Source organism: Camelus dromedarius, chromosome 30, assembly GCF_036321535.1.
Source record: "Camelus dromedarius isolate mCamDro1 chromosome 30, mCamDro1.pat, whole genome shotgun sequence".
Classification (NCBI taxonomy): domain Eukaryota; kingdom Metazoa; phylum Chordata; class Mammalia; order Artiodactyla; family Camelidae; genus Camelus; species Camelus dromedarius.
The window spans coordinates 1,244,034-1,261,930 of NC_087465.1; the positions used below are offsets into that span (position 1 = coordinate 1,244,034).

Here is a 17,897-nt window from a genome sequence, read left to right on the forward strand (position 1 = left end):
AATTGTACTTTTATCTGCTAGTGATTTGTTGTTTCTTAACTGTACTGAACTCAGCCTCCTCATGCCTTCCGTTCAAGCCAGACCAGGCTCAGCATCCACGCGACGTATTTAAGGAACATGATATGTTACGGGGCATGTTCCACGACTGCGGAAAACGGTCAATCTCGCTTCTTTCAAAGGCAAGGGCAACGATCCTTTGGCGACACGTCCAGTCCACGCACGCTTGCTTGATTGACCATGTGCTCTTCACGCTCACACAGCAGCAAATGGCGAAAAGGACCCAACAGTTTTCTACCCCAGAGGCTGAGAGGAGCAGTGGTTCTAAGGTGTATGAAGTCTTCTGTTTTGGAATTCACCACGCCTTTTACTTTAAAGCCACATTTACCTAAACTATTAGATTTTGACTCGGCAGTTTTTATATTGACAAGGTATATCACATAATTATCATACAATTTAATTTCATTTAACTAGAGTAAAATTAAAACTCCCTAAAAGCATTTTAAAAACCACCCTAATAGCACTTGCGTTCCTTTAAGTGTACGTCTATCATTCGGGTGTTTCAGCGACACTAAATGGACCTGCATTAGCTACTTCACACCTTGATTCGCTTTAATATTACTCCCGCCGATAAATAATTCGCTTTCTCACACCACACAGTTTGTGAATAAGTTTTAAGTTCTGGAGAGAATTATTCACGCGTGTAGCTTTTAATTAAAAAGAGGAAGATTAGTCAACCTTTTCTCAAGAGATAACCACACGAAAGGCAACTTCTAATTGCTCCTTTTGGAGTCCGGTTCCCAGTTGCGAAGTTGGGTTGCACAGGGCGGTCTGGGGACGCGCTGACCCCAGACAGAGGAGCCTGGCCCTGCCTGCGTGCCGGGCCCGGTGCGGGCTGCCAGGGCGCGCCCCCGGCCCCGCGGGGTGACAGCCGGGGTGCAGACCGGCCCCTGCACCCCGGGAGGCCGCGTCCGCGCTGCGCGGGGAGCGCGCTTTGCCCCGGGACCTGCCGCGCACCCTCCTGTCGTCCCTGCGCGCCCCGCTCTCCCGCGCGCGACGTGGGCTTGATGGCGTTTCTCTGTCTTTTCAGGCGGCGTCCCTGGCGGTGCCCCACTAGCACATGGATTTCAGGACCGCCTGTGAGGAGGTAGGTGCCCTGGCTTCTGCTCTCTGCTTAGGGGAACAGGTGGTGAGCGGGTGGGAGGGGAGGCTGCTTTGGGCAGGGGGTGGGGGTGCCTCCGTGTCGTGTTCCGAGTGTCACCGGTGTCTGAGAGCCCGGAAAGGCGCTGGGAGCCGCGGGCCACCCGGGCCTCCGCCTCCTTCAGGAGCCCGGGGCCACTTGCTCCGACTGGTCGTCCTTCTCCGCGAACCGCACGGGTCGGTTTCAGGCAGCGGAAGCCCAGGAACCAGGTCTTGTCACATGAGCGGTTGTGCGTTAGGGGACATCTAAAGCCCCTTTCAGACCTGAAGCCCTCTGATTGCGTGATTCCGATGCTACTGAGGTGTTTCAGTCTCGTCCGAGTGTTGACACTCGGCTGTTCCCAGTCCCCAGAGCACTGTCTGCACGGTCGTGGGAGTCCAGTGGCGCTCCGTCCGGGACCGAGGCCACGCAAGTGTGCGGTCAGCCCTGCGGGAACGTGGCCCCGGCGGTGGGGGGTGGGGGCAGCCGTTCTGCTCTAGGGGAAGGATTACCTTCTCATGCAGCATTTAAAGCACCCCTTTTCCACTCTGCAGGAAAATTGCAAGGAAATATTCATGTTACAATATTTCATAGTGGCTTAAAAGGGTTAAAATGTTTCTATTGTGTATAAATAATCCAGGAAAAAACAGCCATGACTGGATTACCTATGATAAAGCTTTAAAAAAAACTTCAGTATTAACATTTGTGACAATTGTTCTTTTAGTAAAGTGCCATGTGTTAAATTTGTTGCAAAAATATCTTTTAAAAAAATACTTGTTGCCGTAGGTTCGAAGTTTAGGTCTTTCAAGAAAAAAACAGTAAATTGCTTTTAATACATGGGCTCCTTTTTTATTCATTTACTTTTTTATTTTCAAAGTTTAAGTGTGGTAATACTTCCTACATGTCTCTATCTCAGCACTTTTTAAAGTGTGCTGTGTCATAGCGGTTGGTTTGCAGACCTCTCGTGCACACACTGAACATTGCGAGGTCAGAGTCTATAGCTTACTCATCTTTTGATTCGGCACCTGTCAGTTCATACTTTTTAAAAATAGTTAAATTAGTGTTTTGTTTTAGAAGCTTAAATTTAGGAGCGTACATTTTAATTTTGTGACATCCCTAGTTTTCAGTACAGTAATTTTGAACATGGTAAATCCACTTCCATCAAAGTGTTATTTATGTGATCGAGACTCACGTGGTTGAGACTGGACAGTGGCCAAGTATTTTTTTAACAAATGATTCCCCTTGGACTTCAGAGGCTGACATAAGACTGATTTCCCAGACCTCTTTTTTAAACAAATTATTTTAATTCATTGTTAGAAACATGTATCAAACTCTACATAAGGTTCAGGTGTATTTCATGGTGGTGACACCACTGAGGCCTCTCACCTTTGCTTCTGTGGTAGAAGTTCTTGCTCTCCTGCAATGACCCTTTGAGGATCCCACCACTTTGAGAGTCCGTCCCCACCATGAGCAGAACTTCTCAGAACTGTCAGAGGCAGTCCTTGGCATCTCCCACGTGCTGGACGGGCTGGGAGGAGCGCAGGACCATTCGGTGCTCTTGAGGATGACCACATCACCCAAAAGGTGGACCGGAGTCCACGAGAGCATCTGAAACGGACAGTCTTAGAACGTTTAAGTGGACTGGCACGGCGAAGAGAGTTTAGCTAAACTCTGTCACTTTGCAGATGAGCAGATGAGAGGTTTTAGGAAACGCTGAGGGCCATTTAATTAATTAGTTGAAAGCAAAGCCATCATGTGTAGCTTGGAGCTCTGGAGTCCAAGTTTGGTTCTCTTTCTGCAGTACTGCATTGCTGGAAATTATATCAAAGTCAAACTTGCTTTCTCTTGACTTTCTCCTGACTGTTAACAAACGACTGGAGATGGAAACCTGGGGTCCGTGTCCTTCAGACGGTCCGGCTGGGAAAGCGCCAGGCGGACGCCTGGGCCCCTTCTGTCGGGGAGCACAAGTGTGGCTAGAGAAGTTCTGTTTAAGCATCTCGATTATCTAAGACAGACAGTTTTTTTAAGAGTTATTTATTGTTTAAAAAACTTCTCCTCTTAAAAAGAAAAAAACTGTAATTATTTTAGGGAATTGGGATTTAAAAGTCTGACAAGAAGCAGAAATGGAGGGAGAGAACAGAGATGGGACAAATGCAAACCCAGAACACGGAGTCACTGTCGGGCACGTCGACTGGCTCGTCTGCTTCGAGAGGTGCCATCAGAATGACCGTGTGCTCCGAGAAGCCAGCACACTGCCTTACTCTAGGTTTTCCTCATAGTTTACTTTGCACCCACATTCCTTAAACATGACCCACAGCTGTGCGTCGACCATGAAAGGAAATGTTTCTCTATAACATGTGTTTAGTAATTTAGTAACTCATGCACACATGATTTAATTTGGTCTCTCGTATAATGAAACGTCATCTGCGACTATGACTCAGTCGGTAGGTATGGTCAGAAATCCCACTGGGAGTAAAGACTGTGTCAGGGCCGATGGGTCAGTCATCCTTAATAACGAGAACAGTGGTAGCTTGCTGAGTCTTTCCTGAGACAGCAATACGCAAGGTGAAGTCAGACACTGTGATGCAGAAGTAAATGTTGCTAAAGTCACAACCTCTGAGGCCTGAATGCAACCCTGGCGCGTTGTCAGGTGAAGGCAATTGTTCAGCAAAAGCCCTGAGACCCAGAGCTCGTCAGGGAAGGACTCGTCTTGACGGAAGGGGTTCTGAGGGCTGCAAGGAAAAGCAAGTCTTGTACAAATGCTTGAAAATGGTTGGAATTTAGCTCAAGAGGAGGCCATGGTGAGACGTCATCCCAGCAGGGACAGGAAAGGGGGAAACGCGGTCCTCGGCGTCTGTGTGGAACGGCGCCAAGGGCACTGCTGGCCCAGCACAGAGCAGGACAGGGCGCCACGTGGCACTTCCACCTGCAGGCTCACGGAGCACGTGGAGCCAACACATAGAACAGGAGGACCCCTGCAGGACCGTGGGCCGTGCGTGTGGGGTCTCGGCCTCCCCTCCCGCAGTGTGCAGTTTCTTATGTCTGATACTGCAAACCCCACGTTTCAAGGTTAAAGGAACATAGATTTTAAACTTTCACGAGAACACGTTTTATGTTCTTTCAAAGACTAGCACATGAAGAGGTCTTAACTTTCAAGTAGAAAATGGGTGAGCATCTACTTTTGAAATTTCCAAAGGCACTTGGTTAAAGCCAAGCACACATTCTTAACAAGTTTACATGTGAGGTTAGTTTTTAAAACAAAGAAGAAATCCATGTAAATTCATGAACACATTTCATTGATTTTCGGAAAACAAGTCAATGACTAGATTTCTCCAAATGTTGCCTTTTGAGTAATTGAGAGATGGTGCCTTTTAATCTTCCTCTGCGCAAAGTCTTCAATGTGGATTTTGTAAAATGCAGCCGCAGTCAATGTGGCATCATTCATCAGGAGCTGAAAAACCACCTTTGCGTTTGTATCATTTTTGAAGCTTTAGGCACATTTCATAATCTACATACTACGTTTGTACATCACACACAGACCATAAGTTTCTTCCCTCGTGTGTCATGTGTACACAGTTCACAGTCTGCAGACAGATGACGGTTATATCAACAAAGGAAAAGAAGAGGAGGACACGTCTTAACTCTGCACTAAAATGTGGGGCCGATCACCATTCAGGTGATTTGTCTTTTATTTTTAAACAACCTGGGTGCACGGATCTGAGAAGACTTTGCAGCCAGGGCTGCCTAGTTTGTGCTGCACCCGCGGCTGCTCCCAGGGTCCCATTTCCCATCCTCTCCCCTGAAGCAGTCTCTGGAGATGGGGGCCTGTAGACCAAGCCTCTCCCCATATTAGACAGGGTCCTGGGCTCTCTCAGCAGCTCGACTGTGGCAGGAAAGTCATCCATCCGGTCCCGAGTGGTTTCTGTCTCATCTCCCCCGCCCTACCTTGCTCTGACATGTGAAGAACGGCTGGTTGAGATGATGTCGTTCTCAGGACTCTGCACTCCCCCGTAAGCAGATTCTTGGCGACCAAAATGCTCCCTGGGGAAGGGTGCTGGCCATCAGCATGACCACGTCCCCGTGCACAGGCTGGGTTTTGGCTCTTCAGACTTTCCCTGGATGACCTTTTCTGTCTCTCTGATGTGTAACAGTGACGTATTTATGGGGTTGCAGGGAAAAGCCCCTCTTTCATCCACAAGCTGAGAAGAGCTTCTTTGTGATGACAGCTACCCCATGACACTTCTGGGGAGAAGTTGGCTTGGAATGTGGTGTACATGGAAGATCAGCAGGTGTGCTCAGCTGTGCCCACTCGGCTCTCATGTCATTTCCTCCCCCCTTTCCCGTGCGCCTCAGGAAGTCCCCATGTTGGTCCCTGGCCAAGATCACATCGTCAGCATGGGAGCCTTTTCCATGTGAAAAATGCAGAAGGGTTATACCCTGCATTAAGGAAGATGCAGTTTGCTTTTGCTGAAATGCTTTTGTCCTCTAGACATACACGCTTGCGTTCTGCTCTCGGAGAGGCTGGTGGACAGGACTTAGGGGTGTCCGAGTGCATCATCTTACGGAGGAGGAGGAGCGCATGCCACCGGGGCTCCTGGAAAGCTTGTTTTTCCTTAAAAGACGTTATAACACGTACAGAATGATTGCAGACTAACTTAACACTGCATGTAACGTGGGATAAAGCAGTTTGCAAAGTTATCTCCGAAAGCTGCAGCGTCTAAGCAATGTCTGTGTGCAGCAGTAGTATGCAGTGTCCTCGCACCAGGACCCGGATGCCGGCTCCACGTCTCACTGGTCTGAAGGGAGCAAACCCCTAGCAGCCCACATGTAAATTTATATTCCAAGGGCAAGTTCATATTATTTGTCTGGGAGTTTATGCCCACTAAATACTGAGGGTAAAAATGTATTTCTCTGTACTTAACCCTTTATCCAAATTAAGAATGGCTCAGTAATTATTAGGTGAAAATGTGATTTCCAAAGCATTGTTTCTGTTGTTTTTCTGGTGCAGAATAACAACCAGAGATTATATTCTGTTTCAAAATAATTTTCCTCTGCATCTCTGATAAATGGGGCCGTTAAGTGTACTTGCTAGGCAGATTTTTCCACTTATCAGGTGAATGTTAAAACACTGACCTGCTTCAGGAGGGATGACGTACGTGGGCTTCCTCCATGACCACAAAGGTGCTGGTTCAAAGCCATGCGGTACAAGGTTGGCAATAGTTACAGGCTGTTTTCACACAATTCCTAACAATATGTGAAGCAAAACAGGGGGATGGGAATCAGACATCCTGGGTCTTAAGCCAGGCTCTGTCTTTAATGAGCTGGGTTAATCCAGGCAGTTCTCATCACCTTTTTCCTTGGACCCCCATCCATACAAAGTGTACGTGTGCTGGTGACTGGAATGATCACACAGTGCAGGCTGAAGGTGAGTAGGTGTGTTTGCAGGTTTAAATTCCATGAGAAAGACAGAAAACAGAGGCGTGGCTGCCTCGGCCTGGAGGGCTGGGGAGGGAGGGTGTTCGGTTTCTTTTTGAAGTGATCAAAATGGTCAAAAGTTGGTTACAGCAATGGCTGCATGTTGCTACACTCAAAAACACTGACTTTAACATGTTAAGGATTGTATAGGATGCAAATTGTGTGTCAATAAAATGATTACAGAAGTTATATTTAGATTTTAAGCATTCAACAAAGATGTCACTACTTTTCAAATGTAGTATATAAGCTATAATCCTCATTTCCCAGATCTTCGTGGGGATTTCCTCGCATGATCTCTGCTATCTGAGGTCTGCTTGGCGTGAATGGCTCTGCTTCTCTCCGCACCTGTATTAAGTTCAGACTCATCAGTGTCTTCTTCCTCGCTTTCAAATGTTATTCATCATCTTTTGTTATAAATAGGCCATAAAATTATAATCTGTCAGCTAAGTATAATTCTTTTCTCTGTTTTGCTTTTTTTGGTCTGAAGACAAAGACAGGGATTTGTTTGCTGCAGGATGGTAATCAGGAGCCCTTCAAAGTGCGGCTGCACCTGGCCAAGGACATTCTGATGATCCAGGAACAGGATGTGATATGTGTGTCTGGTGAGCCTTTCTATTCTGGTGTAAGTAGCTTTTCCTTCCCTTGAAGTTTTTTGGTTTTGTTTTTTGTTAATAAAAAATGTTCATTACAGAAAATTCTTAATATTTTTTCTCTTGCTTTCAGAGCCAGTAATTTTTGTGTACAGTGTTAGTAAGCAGTGTCCTTGTACTTGTCCTTGTCCTTGTCCTTATAAGGATGCAGGCTTGGGCCCACAGGCACCCATTGGGGCCATCTCCAGCTTGATGAATCACTGACTCCGAGTCATTATCATGTGACTGGAGTGACCCTGTATCTCTGATCATGAGAGAGTGGGCTCCACCCGTCCACATGGAGGACTGAGTGAGAACAGTGCCCTGCCCTGATCTCATTTTGAATCATACCAGACCTTCAGAAGTGGTGCAAAGGTGGGCCCAATGTAGCATCTGGGAAGCCGGGGGCTTTAGGTGGTGGTCCCTAAGCTCAGTGTCAGGGCTTCTCCCTGGGGGATGGTGCACAAGCAGTTCTGTGGACTTCGAGAAGCATGCCTAGGTTATCGTGAGCTCTGCTGTTCTAGCCCAATCTCTGAAAGAGCCATAAATTATCTCACGGCTCATCAGTCCGCTCACTGGTGCTGCAGGACCGCTCTGGAGGACATCCTTAGGTGTGTGAAATAATGAAATTTCAACTGAGGAAATGGAAAGCTCTAATTAGCTTTATTCAGTGATTCATGAATCAGGCACATCCCATCTGGCAAATAGAAAAAGAGCTCTGGCAAGCTGTAGAAAAGAAGAGTTTTTCAAAGGCAGAAAGGGGCAGAAAGAGGAAATTATTAGCAAAGAATGCCTTCTTTCAGGGGAGGTCGTCCTCCTAAGGGCAACGGAGGGGGCCCATGGGAAGAGGACTACTCACTAGTGCTGACCAGGGAATCCCAGGGTGGCTGGTTAAAGGTCATAGTTTTGAGAGCGGCTAAAACTGCAATTAGGTTAAGTGTTAAGTTTTGATCCGGTGACATGGCTTTAGCACAAGTGACTCCATTTGGGGCCGGTTGTCTCTTTTTCAATGGGTGAAGTTAGATTGTCTTTGGCAAAACAATTTTATCATGAAACAGGATAAGTTTTAGAGTTTATCATTTATTATGTAATAATGTTAAAGACATCATCTTAACACTATGGTCATGTACGGTCTCAGAAGAAAATTACAGCAAGTGTCATACAATCAGCTCCCTGGATTCCCTACACATCTGTAGCGACTTAGCAGGAAGATTTAATTTGCAGCTTATTAACAGACTTACTTTGGAGTGTTTTGTTAGGGTGAATAATGCTGAACTTGACTTTCCACCTCACTTCTCACTAACATCCTGTGGGAGTCACATCAGGTCCTAAATCAATAGGCTCTGGCTAACTAAAGATAATGGACATTTTGCAGACTGTTAACTATTATTTTGTCACAGACCATTTAAATCATCCTGAATGACGGGTCTGGCTGTCAAGACTGATTACATTGTTCTCTTGGGGTTGCCCTTTCTTTCTTTAGTTAATAAAAGTATAGTGATCAATTTCTTTCTTTCTTTCTTTCTTTCTTTCTTTCTTTCTTTCTTTCTTTCTTTCTTTCTTCCTTTCTTTCTTCCTTTCTTTCTTTCTTTTTCTTTATGAAGAGATATAATTTATATCACTGTCTAAAATGAGTATATCACATAGGTCCTAAATCAGTAAAATATTGTAATTTGTAAAATTCAGTATTTCAACCCTGAAATAACGTTCTTGATGTTAAATTTTGCAGTCAAAAGAGCTAATACATATAGACCTAAGCTCTCTTTTGAAACAAATGCTGGGAAGAACTCAGGCAGAATTGAGAAGAAATGTTTTATGATAATGTCAACAAGTGCAAAAAAGCATTTGACAAAATTTGACCCTCACACAAACCACTTTCAGCAAAGTAAGAATAGGATGGAACCTCTTACACTGATAAAGCGTCTAATGAAGATTTCTCACCAACATTATGGATAACACTGAGCGTATTCTCTGAGGTTGAAAGTAAGTCAGGGCTCGGGGGAGAGAGAAGATGGCGGAGTAGAAGGACGCTCGCAGCTCACCCTCTCCCACAAAGGCACCAAGACTCACATCCACAGGCCCACTCAGCCAACCAGAGCACCTGTGGAACTCCAACAGAACATTGCCCTCTTCAAAAGATAGAGATGCCGAAAGTAAGTCAGGGGTCATCACTTGCCTCATTTATACTCAATATTGTTTTGGTTGTAGAGCAGGTCAGGAAATGGATTAAAATGGCATGACTATTCGAAGGGAAAGAGGTAGAACAGCTTGTTTTTAGATGTCATGACAGTGTACACAGAAAATCCTGAGAAATCTACAACAAAATTGAATAACATACAAGTTTAGCAAGGTTGCTGGAAATAAAGATGATGTCCAGAGTTAATTGCATTTCTAAATTTTACAACAGGCAAAGTAAAATGCAATTCACAATACACAATAGAGATTATACACTTGGAAATAAGTTTAACAAATTATGTACAAAACTTCTACCTTAAAAACTACAAAACTGTGATGAAGAAAATGAAGATAAATAAACAAATAAATGAAGTGATATAACATGATCATGAATTAAAGACTAACTATTGGTAAGTTTTCACATCTTCCCAAGTAGCCAGCATCAGTCAAAACCCAAATTTGTTTCTGGAGACATTGACAGGTTGACTCTAAAATTTACATGGAATACAAAGGACTCAGTTTGGCCACATAGTCTTGAATAAAGAGAACAAAGCTGGAGTGTTTATACTTTCTGATTTCAGAACCTACTGCCCTGTTACAATAATGAGCACAATGTGATACGTCATAAACACGTGTAAGTAAACCAATGGAACATTATGTAGTCCAGAAACAAGCTCACACTTAAGAGGTCAATTGCTTTTCGTTGTGGTGGTGGTGGACCACACATAACATGTACTTGACCATTTTAACAGTTGTTAAGTGTAGAGTTCAGTGGCTCGAGCACATCCACATTGTTGTGCACCTTTTACAGCGATCCGTCCCCAAAATTATCACCCCAGACAGAAACCCTGTTCCTATTAAATACTAACTCCCCACGTCCCCCTCTCCTCTGTCTGGTAACCCCTGTCTGCTTCCTGTCTCTGTGTATGGACTCGTTCATCCACGTTGTAGCCTGTGTCAGCATTTCATTCCTTTGTAAGACTGAATGGTAGTCCGTTACATCTATCTGCCATGGTTTTTTTTCAATCCTGCATCAGATATGTGATCTGAAAATATTTCTTCCAACCTAAGGGTTGCCTTTTTATTCTGTTCATGGTTTCCTTTGATGCACAAAAGTTTTTCATTTTGAAGTCCAGTTTGTCTACTTTCCTTTTGTTGGCTGTATTTTTTGTGTTATATCCAAGAAACCATTGTCAAATCCAGTATCATAAATATTGTTTCCTATATTTTCTTCTAAGATTTTCTAGTATTAGAGCTTACATGTATGTTTTTGATCCATTATGAGTTAACTTTTGTATATGATGTCATTAAGGGTCCAACCTCTTTCTTTTGCAAGTGGATATCCAGTTTTCCTGGCACCTTTTGTGTCTTGGAACTCTTGCTGAAAATCATTTGCCCATACATTTGAGGTTTCATTTCTGGGCTCTCAATTCTATTCCATTCTATTCCATGTCTGTCTTTATGTCAGTACCACAGTTTTGATTACTGTAGGTCTGTGGTGAAATTTGAAATCAGAAAGTGTGATGTCTAGCTTTGTTCTTTTTCAAGAATGTTTTAGCTAATTGGATTTTATTAAGATTCCATGTGTATTTTAGGATAGACTTTTCTATTTCTGTAAAAAGTGACATTAGAATTTTGTTAGGAATATTATTGAATTTGTAGTATGCTTTGGATAGTGTTGACAGCTTAGCGTTATTAACCTTTCAATCCATGAACACAGAGTGTTTTTTTTATTTGTTTATGTCTTTAATTTATTTCAGTAATGTTTGTGATTTTTATTGTACATCTTTCCTCTTTTTAGTTAGTTAATTCCTAGGTAATTTACTTCTGATGCTATTATATATGGAATTATTTTCTTAATTTTCTTTCCAGATTATACATTGTTAGTGTATACAAATGAAACTTATTTTGTGTGTCCACTTTGTATCCTGCTACTTTGCTGAATTCTTTTTTTTTTTTTCACTTCTAATGATTTTTTGGGTAGCTGTGTATAATCTTTAGATCTTCTACATATAAGAAATGTCATCTGTGAACAGATATAAGTTTACTTCTTCCTTTCCAATTTGGATACCTTTGTTTCTTTTTCTTGCCTAATCAATCTGCCTAGGATTTCCAGAACCAAATTTAACAGAGGTAGTGAAAGCAGGCATCCTTGCCTTTTCTAGATCTTAGAGGTAGTTTTTTTCTATTTCTAGTTTGTTCAGTGTTGAAAGGGTGTTAAATTTTGTCATAAAAGGGTTTTGAATTTGTCAAGTGCTTTTTTTGCATCAGTTGAGATGTGTGTGTTTATTTTCCTTTATCCTGTTAATATAGTGCATCACATTGATTGAATTTCTTATGTTGGTTGATCCTTGCATTCCAGGAATAAATCCCACTTGGTCATAATGTATGATCTCTTTAATATGCTGCTGAATTTGTCTACTAGTATTTTGTTGAGAATTTTTGCATCAATGTTCATAAGGATATTGGTCTCTAGTTTTCTTTTCTTGTAGTGTCTTCTGGTTTTGGTTATCATGGTAATGCTGGCTTCAAAGGATGAGTTAGGAAGTTTTAATCCTCTTCAATTTTTGGAAAAATTTGTTAAAAATTGGTATTAGTTCTTGTTCAAATGTTTAGTGGAATTCACCTGTGAGGTCCAGGACTTTTCTCTGTTCAGAGATTTTGATTACTGATTCGATCAATTAAAAAATCACTTGTAAGAAAATAAAAAAGCAAATCAGTGTAGGAGAAAATACTTCCTATATCTGACACAGGACTTGTATCCAGAATGTATAAAGGCCAATCACAAGTCAAAAAAAAGCCCAATTAAAAAAAGAAAGAAAACTGAGCGAAAGACTTGAAAAAACTTCATAAAATAAGTTACGCAAATAGCTAAGAAAAGCATGAAAAGATGTTTCAATCATCAGCCATCAAGGAACTGCAGATCAGGTTAAAATCACATATACAATTTACACTCATTACAACAGCTTAAAAAAAGACTTGGCAAATATGTGGTTCACTTGGAAATCTCACGCGTTAGCGTTTCAGTGGAGCAGCTCTTTGGATAACTATTTGGCAATTTCTTACAAAGTTAAACAGAAACCAGTTCTAAGCACAAAAATCCTAGTCCTTGGGATTTATCCAAGAGGAGTGAAACTAAATGCTCACAACAAGACTTTTTCAAGACCATGCATAGCCAAAGCCAAGTTGTAAACTGATAAACGGATTTGGGTATATTCACAAAGCGGATTTCTACCCACTTATTCTTTTCGATAAAAAATAAATTAGGGACTTTCCAGGTATGGTTCCACACATAAAGATCTTGGAAGTCACCACTCTTTCTTCACAACAAATAAAAAGTTAAACAGACTGAAAAATCATCAGCTCTTCTGGGGTCCATGAGATAAAGAAGGACACCTGGCAAACCACTGCCCTCAGATTGGAGGACGGGCAGCGGAACACAGGCTGCTGAGCAGAACAGAGACTCACGAGCGAGACCGGCAGGAAACCAGCACCAGGTAGGAAACCCCCAACCGGAGTGAGGATTGCTGGAGGCTCCGTGTAGGCAAGTCTGAGAGGGAGACCGGGGGGTCCAGTCCTGGGAGCCCCCACGCTACTGGGAGATTTACTGCAGGAGTTCAACCAGGTCCCCGCAGTAAAAACGAGAGAAATGCCCTTGGGCTCCTGGCAGGGAGAAAGGGGGCTTTGTTCTTAGCAAGGTCTGCACTCAGGGGAGCTGGTTAACCAGTGCCTACCCTGCTGAGTGAGTGTCAGTGTCTGACCCGGGAGAGAGAAGCACCCAGCTCCAGCTGACTCCAGCCATCCTGTCCCTCCTAAAGAGGAAGGAGGGGACTGAGAAAGGCTTGCGAGGTTTGCAGTCTAGAGGCACAGGCTTCACTACACACAGACCCGTCACAGGACCACAGAGTGCTTCGCTCCCCGTAACCCTCAGTACGAGGTTACTGACACCTCTTTACAACAGTTTCTTACAACCAGTAGAATGTCTGGCTATCAGGAAAAAAATTACAAGGCATACCAGAAAGGTGAAAAACATACTTTGACAAGACAAAGCAAGCATCAGAACCAGGCATGTCAAGGATGTTGGGTTATCAGATGGGGAGATTTTTTAAAATTATGCTTAATATGCTAAAGAATCTAATGGATAAGGTAGATAGCATGCAAGAACAGATGGGCAATGTAAACAGAGAGATGGAAATTCTAAGAACGAACCAAAAAGAAAAGCTACAGTTAGAAACCTTGCCCCAGAGATGAAGGCCTTTGATGGGCTCACAAGTAGTCTGGACGCAGTAGAGGAAGAACCTCTGAGCTACAGGGTCTATCGATAGAATCCTCAAAAACCCAAATCAGAGAGAACAAAGACAGAAAAAAACAGACGAGACTACCCAAGGACTGTGGGGCAGCTATAAAAAGTGCAAATGTGCCTGCAAGAGGAACAGCATAAGGAACAGAACGAGAGACCAGAACAGAACAACCACTTGAAATAATAATGAGTGAGGATTTCTCTGAATGTCAGGCACCAAACCACAGATCCAGGAAGCTCAGAGAACACTAGACAGGATAAATACCAAAAACCATCACCTAGACGTACCATTTTCAGATTACAGAAGATCAAAGATAAAGATAAAGTAGTGAACAAGGGGAGAACTCACTTACAGAGGAACAAAGAAGAGAGTCCTAACTGATTTCTCCTCAGAAGCCAAGCAGTAAGAAGAGAGGGGTGTGAAATATGTGTAGTGTGGAGGGAAAAACCCCACCAACCTAGAGATCCATGTCCAGCAAAATGGCTTTTCAGAAGAGAATGCGAAATAGACCTTGAGACAAAAACTGAAGGAATCAATTCCCAGGAGACTTGCCTGGTCAGAGATGTTGAAAGTTCTTCAGAGAGAAGATCAACGTTATGGGTGCAAAGCTTGGACAGAGCATCAAAGAGTTAACAAGTGAAGGAAAAGCTTTTTAAAAAACTTTGATTTTTCATATTCTTAATTGATGCCACAGATAACGATTTGTTCAAAATAATAACAGCAAAATGTATGTGACTGAGCATTCTTTTGAATGTTTACACAGAAATTAAATGAAAAGCAACAATTACACCAGGGACTGGAGAGGTGAATTAAGGTTATTTGCTTGTTATAAGGAACTCACACTACCCTTGAAGAGGTGTAGGGTTATTTAAAAGTGGACTTGGATTAGTTATAAACATCTATTTCATAGTGGTCGACTCTTGGTTGACCACTAAGAAAAGTAAAAAAGGAGATATAACTACATACTAAGAAAGCAGAGAAAATAGAATCACATAAACTGTTAAATTAAAGCAACAAAAGCAGAAAAAGAATGAAAGACAAAAATAGGAGCGAGGAACAAGGACCAAAAATCGAAACCATAGCAAATGTGGCAGCTATCGCTCCAGGTGTCCCAGGAGTCGTTAGGGAGTGGGGGGTCTAATACATCAGAGACCGTCACAGTGAATCACAAATCAGACCTGACTATACGCTGTCTACAAAAACCCGTTTTAAATATAAAGATACATGGAGGTTAAAGTTAACTGGTGGAGTAAAATATACAGGAACAACTAACACGTTTGCTCGTCTCCGGTTCTCTGTTCTTCCCTTCGGCCATCGCTGCGTGGATGCTGGACTGGCTCCCTTCTTCTCACTTTCTGTTTTCTAACCACCTGCTTGTGTTTATCTCGGTTCTACAACCTCACGTGAGGTCATAAGTGTTTCCTAAAATAATTGATGGACTACAGATCTGGATATCTGTTCTTTCCTCTAATTCACTTGGCCTAAAATTCTGAATGATTATCCCGGATGAGCAGTTTCAGCTGGATGAGTGATCGTTCTGTGTAAAATTAGAAAACGAGACTCACCTCAGAAGAGCTGCTCTGTGAGTGAGTCAGTGCTTTTTAATGCAAAGGCGTTTCATTATCACCGCTTCAGACCAGCCTGTTCCTAATGTGGTGCTGGGGACAAGGAGCCTGGGGGATTCTAAAGACTATGTATTTGTGAAGGTTATATTGCTTCTGCAGAAATTCATTTAATTAAATATGTAATACTTCAATGAAATTAAATATAGATTGATACACTAACATTTGCATTGTTCTGGAAATGAAAAACCATACAAACTAGGTGAAATGAAATAGATAATAACGTGGAAATAAGGTCTGTACTATTTATGTAAATACTATCCTACATGTTCAACATAGTAGATTAAATAGTGAACGTTTTGGTCAAAATTGTCATTTTTGTTATTGATATATTTCTTATTTTTCCCCCTTGAAATTGACTTCACCAGTTGCTTTGTACCACAGATAGAGAAATTCGATGTTTAAAAAACGTGTTTTTCTCCTCCACGTCCCCCTGGAGAAGCACAAGAAGAGGCCTCGTGGGAGGTCAGAATTTACTGCGGCACGCTGATATCGAGGCCACTTTCACTCAGGTGTCCGTGGGGACCCCTCGGGGAGCAGCAGCCAAGCAGCCCTGCACCGCCCAGCCAGGCGCTCGTCGGCGGAGGCCTGGCGCAGTTACAAGGAAGTTCTCACCTCCAACAAGAAAAGACCGTTAACAGATGCCGACCTTGAAATGTCACAGGTGTTAGAATTACCGAACAAGAACTTGAAAGTCGCTCTCCTCAAATTGCTTCCTGTTTGTTACAAGCAGGACTGAAACAAGCGAGAAAAGAGATGGTCTCAGCAAAAGCTCATGGAGCTCGCAGAACTGAAGATTCGCCCGAAATAAAAACTTGAGGGACGGATTCAACAGCTGAACAGAGCGGACAGAGGAAGGATCCACTTAACTGAAGACAGAACAATAAAAAAGTACCGACTCTAAACTAAAGAGACAAGTTGGTCTGGAAAAGAATTAAGGTACCCGGGAGACTAAAACAAAACAGCTAACACTTATTTCATCAGAGTCCCCGGAACAGAGAAACAGGTCAGGGCTCAAACAGCGCTTGAAGAAATAACGGCTGAAAACTCCCAAAATTTTGCAAAAGACATAAACCTACACATTAAAGAAGTGGAACTAACCTCAAAAGGATAAACCCAAGACACCCACGTCAGGACACATCACAGTCAAACCCTGAGAACTAAAGACAAAGGAAAAGCTTAAAAGCAGCAGGAGAAAAATAATACTTTCCCAACAGAGGAAAAATAATTCAAATGATAGATTTTTTTTCCCCAGAAACAATAGCAATCAGGAGGAAGTGGCATTGTGTTATCCAACCGCTGAAAAGAAGAAACGCTCAACCTGGATTTCTGTAGATGCCGAAAGTATGCTTCGAGAACCAAGGGGAAGTTAAGACATCACCAGGAGAGAGAAAAGTAAGAAAATGTGTTGCCAAGAGACGTATTCTAAAAAGTGACTAATAAGGACTTTATAAGCGGAAACTTACAACTCATTGATAAAATGGGCAACAGAAAGTGAGGAGAGGCCTTGAATAGATGTTTTTTCCGAGGAGGACGTGTACTCGGCCAGCAAGGAAGTGAGGAAGTGCTCAGCACCGTTAGCCGTCAGGGAGACGCACGTGAAGTCGCAGCGAGGTGCACTTTCTGTCCACGAGGATGTTTACGGTCAAAAAGGCAGACAAGAGCAAGTGGTCCTGAAGGTGTGGAGAGGCTGGAAGCCTCAGACTCTGCCGGTGCGAACGGAAAACGCACAGCTGCCCTGAAAGAGACTGGCGGCTTCACCCCTTGGTTTATGCTCAAGTCCAGTGAACGCTCGTGTCCACACAAGAGCCTTCACACACGTGATCGCAGCTGCGAACATCATTCACAGCAGCCAAACCCTACAGGGACCCCAGGTCGGCGCGGGTGGAGGAACGGGGGAGTCAGAGCTGGCACGCCCGGTCCGCGGAGTGCCGCCTGACAGTTTTAAAACTGGAGTACTGGCACGTGTTACAACACGGATGGACCTGCAGAGCATCACAGTGAGAAGCCAGGCGCAAAGAACCACACGCTGTATAATTTCGTTTCTGGGAAATGTCCACAAGGGGCAAGTCTGTAGACACAGAAAGCAGATGTGTGGGTGCCCACGGTTAGAACGGGGTGAGGGGCAGAGAGTGAAGGGTGTGGAATCACATTTTGGAAAATACAAATATTGTAAAAGTGATTGTGGGGACGGATGCATGACTGTAAATATACTAAAAACCACTAAATTTTACACTTTAAATGGCTGGTTCTAAGATATATGAATTATAGCACTGTAGAGCCGTTTCTAAAAAGACAGTAAAATAACCTTTGTATATTCACATATCTAAATATTTCTGTGTGTAACCACCTCTATATTAAGCTAAACATGAGTTTATGCTGACGCCTCCAGACGGTCCTCCGTGACCCACGGACTGTGCCAGCCTCTCCCTGGCGTGTGTGACTCCCGCTCCCACCGGTTCCTCTCACCCACCAGCTACGCAGTTCATTGTTGAATGTCAGCGCGCACAGAACAGGG

General features: G+C 43.3%; 1 protein-coding gene across 1 annotated transcript in view; it reads left to right on the forward strand.

The window, feature by feature from the left end:
• The window catches only part of SNTG1 (syntrophin gamma 1), a 357,912-nt gene that overhangs the window by 239,625 nt on the left and 100,390 nt on the right, over positions 1 to 17,897 (forward strand). The window contains exons 3-4 of the mRNA XM_064480809.1: positions 1,088 to 1,144; positions 7,140 to 7,274. Coding sequence (XP_064336879.1) covers positions 1,118 to 1,144; positions 7,140 to 7,274 — 162 coding nt within the window. The 5' untranslated portion in view covers positions 1,088 to 1,117. The remainder of the gene's footprint in view (positions 1 to 1,087; positions 1,145 to 7,139; positions 7,275 to 17,897) is intronic.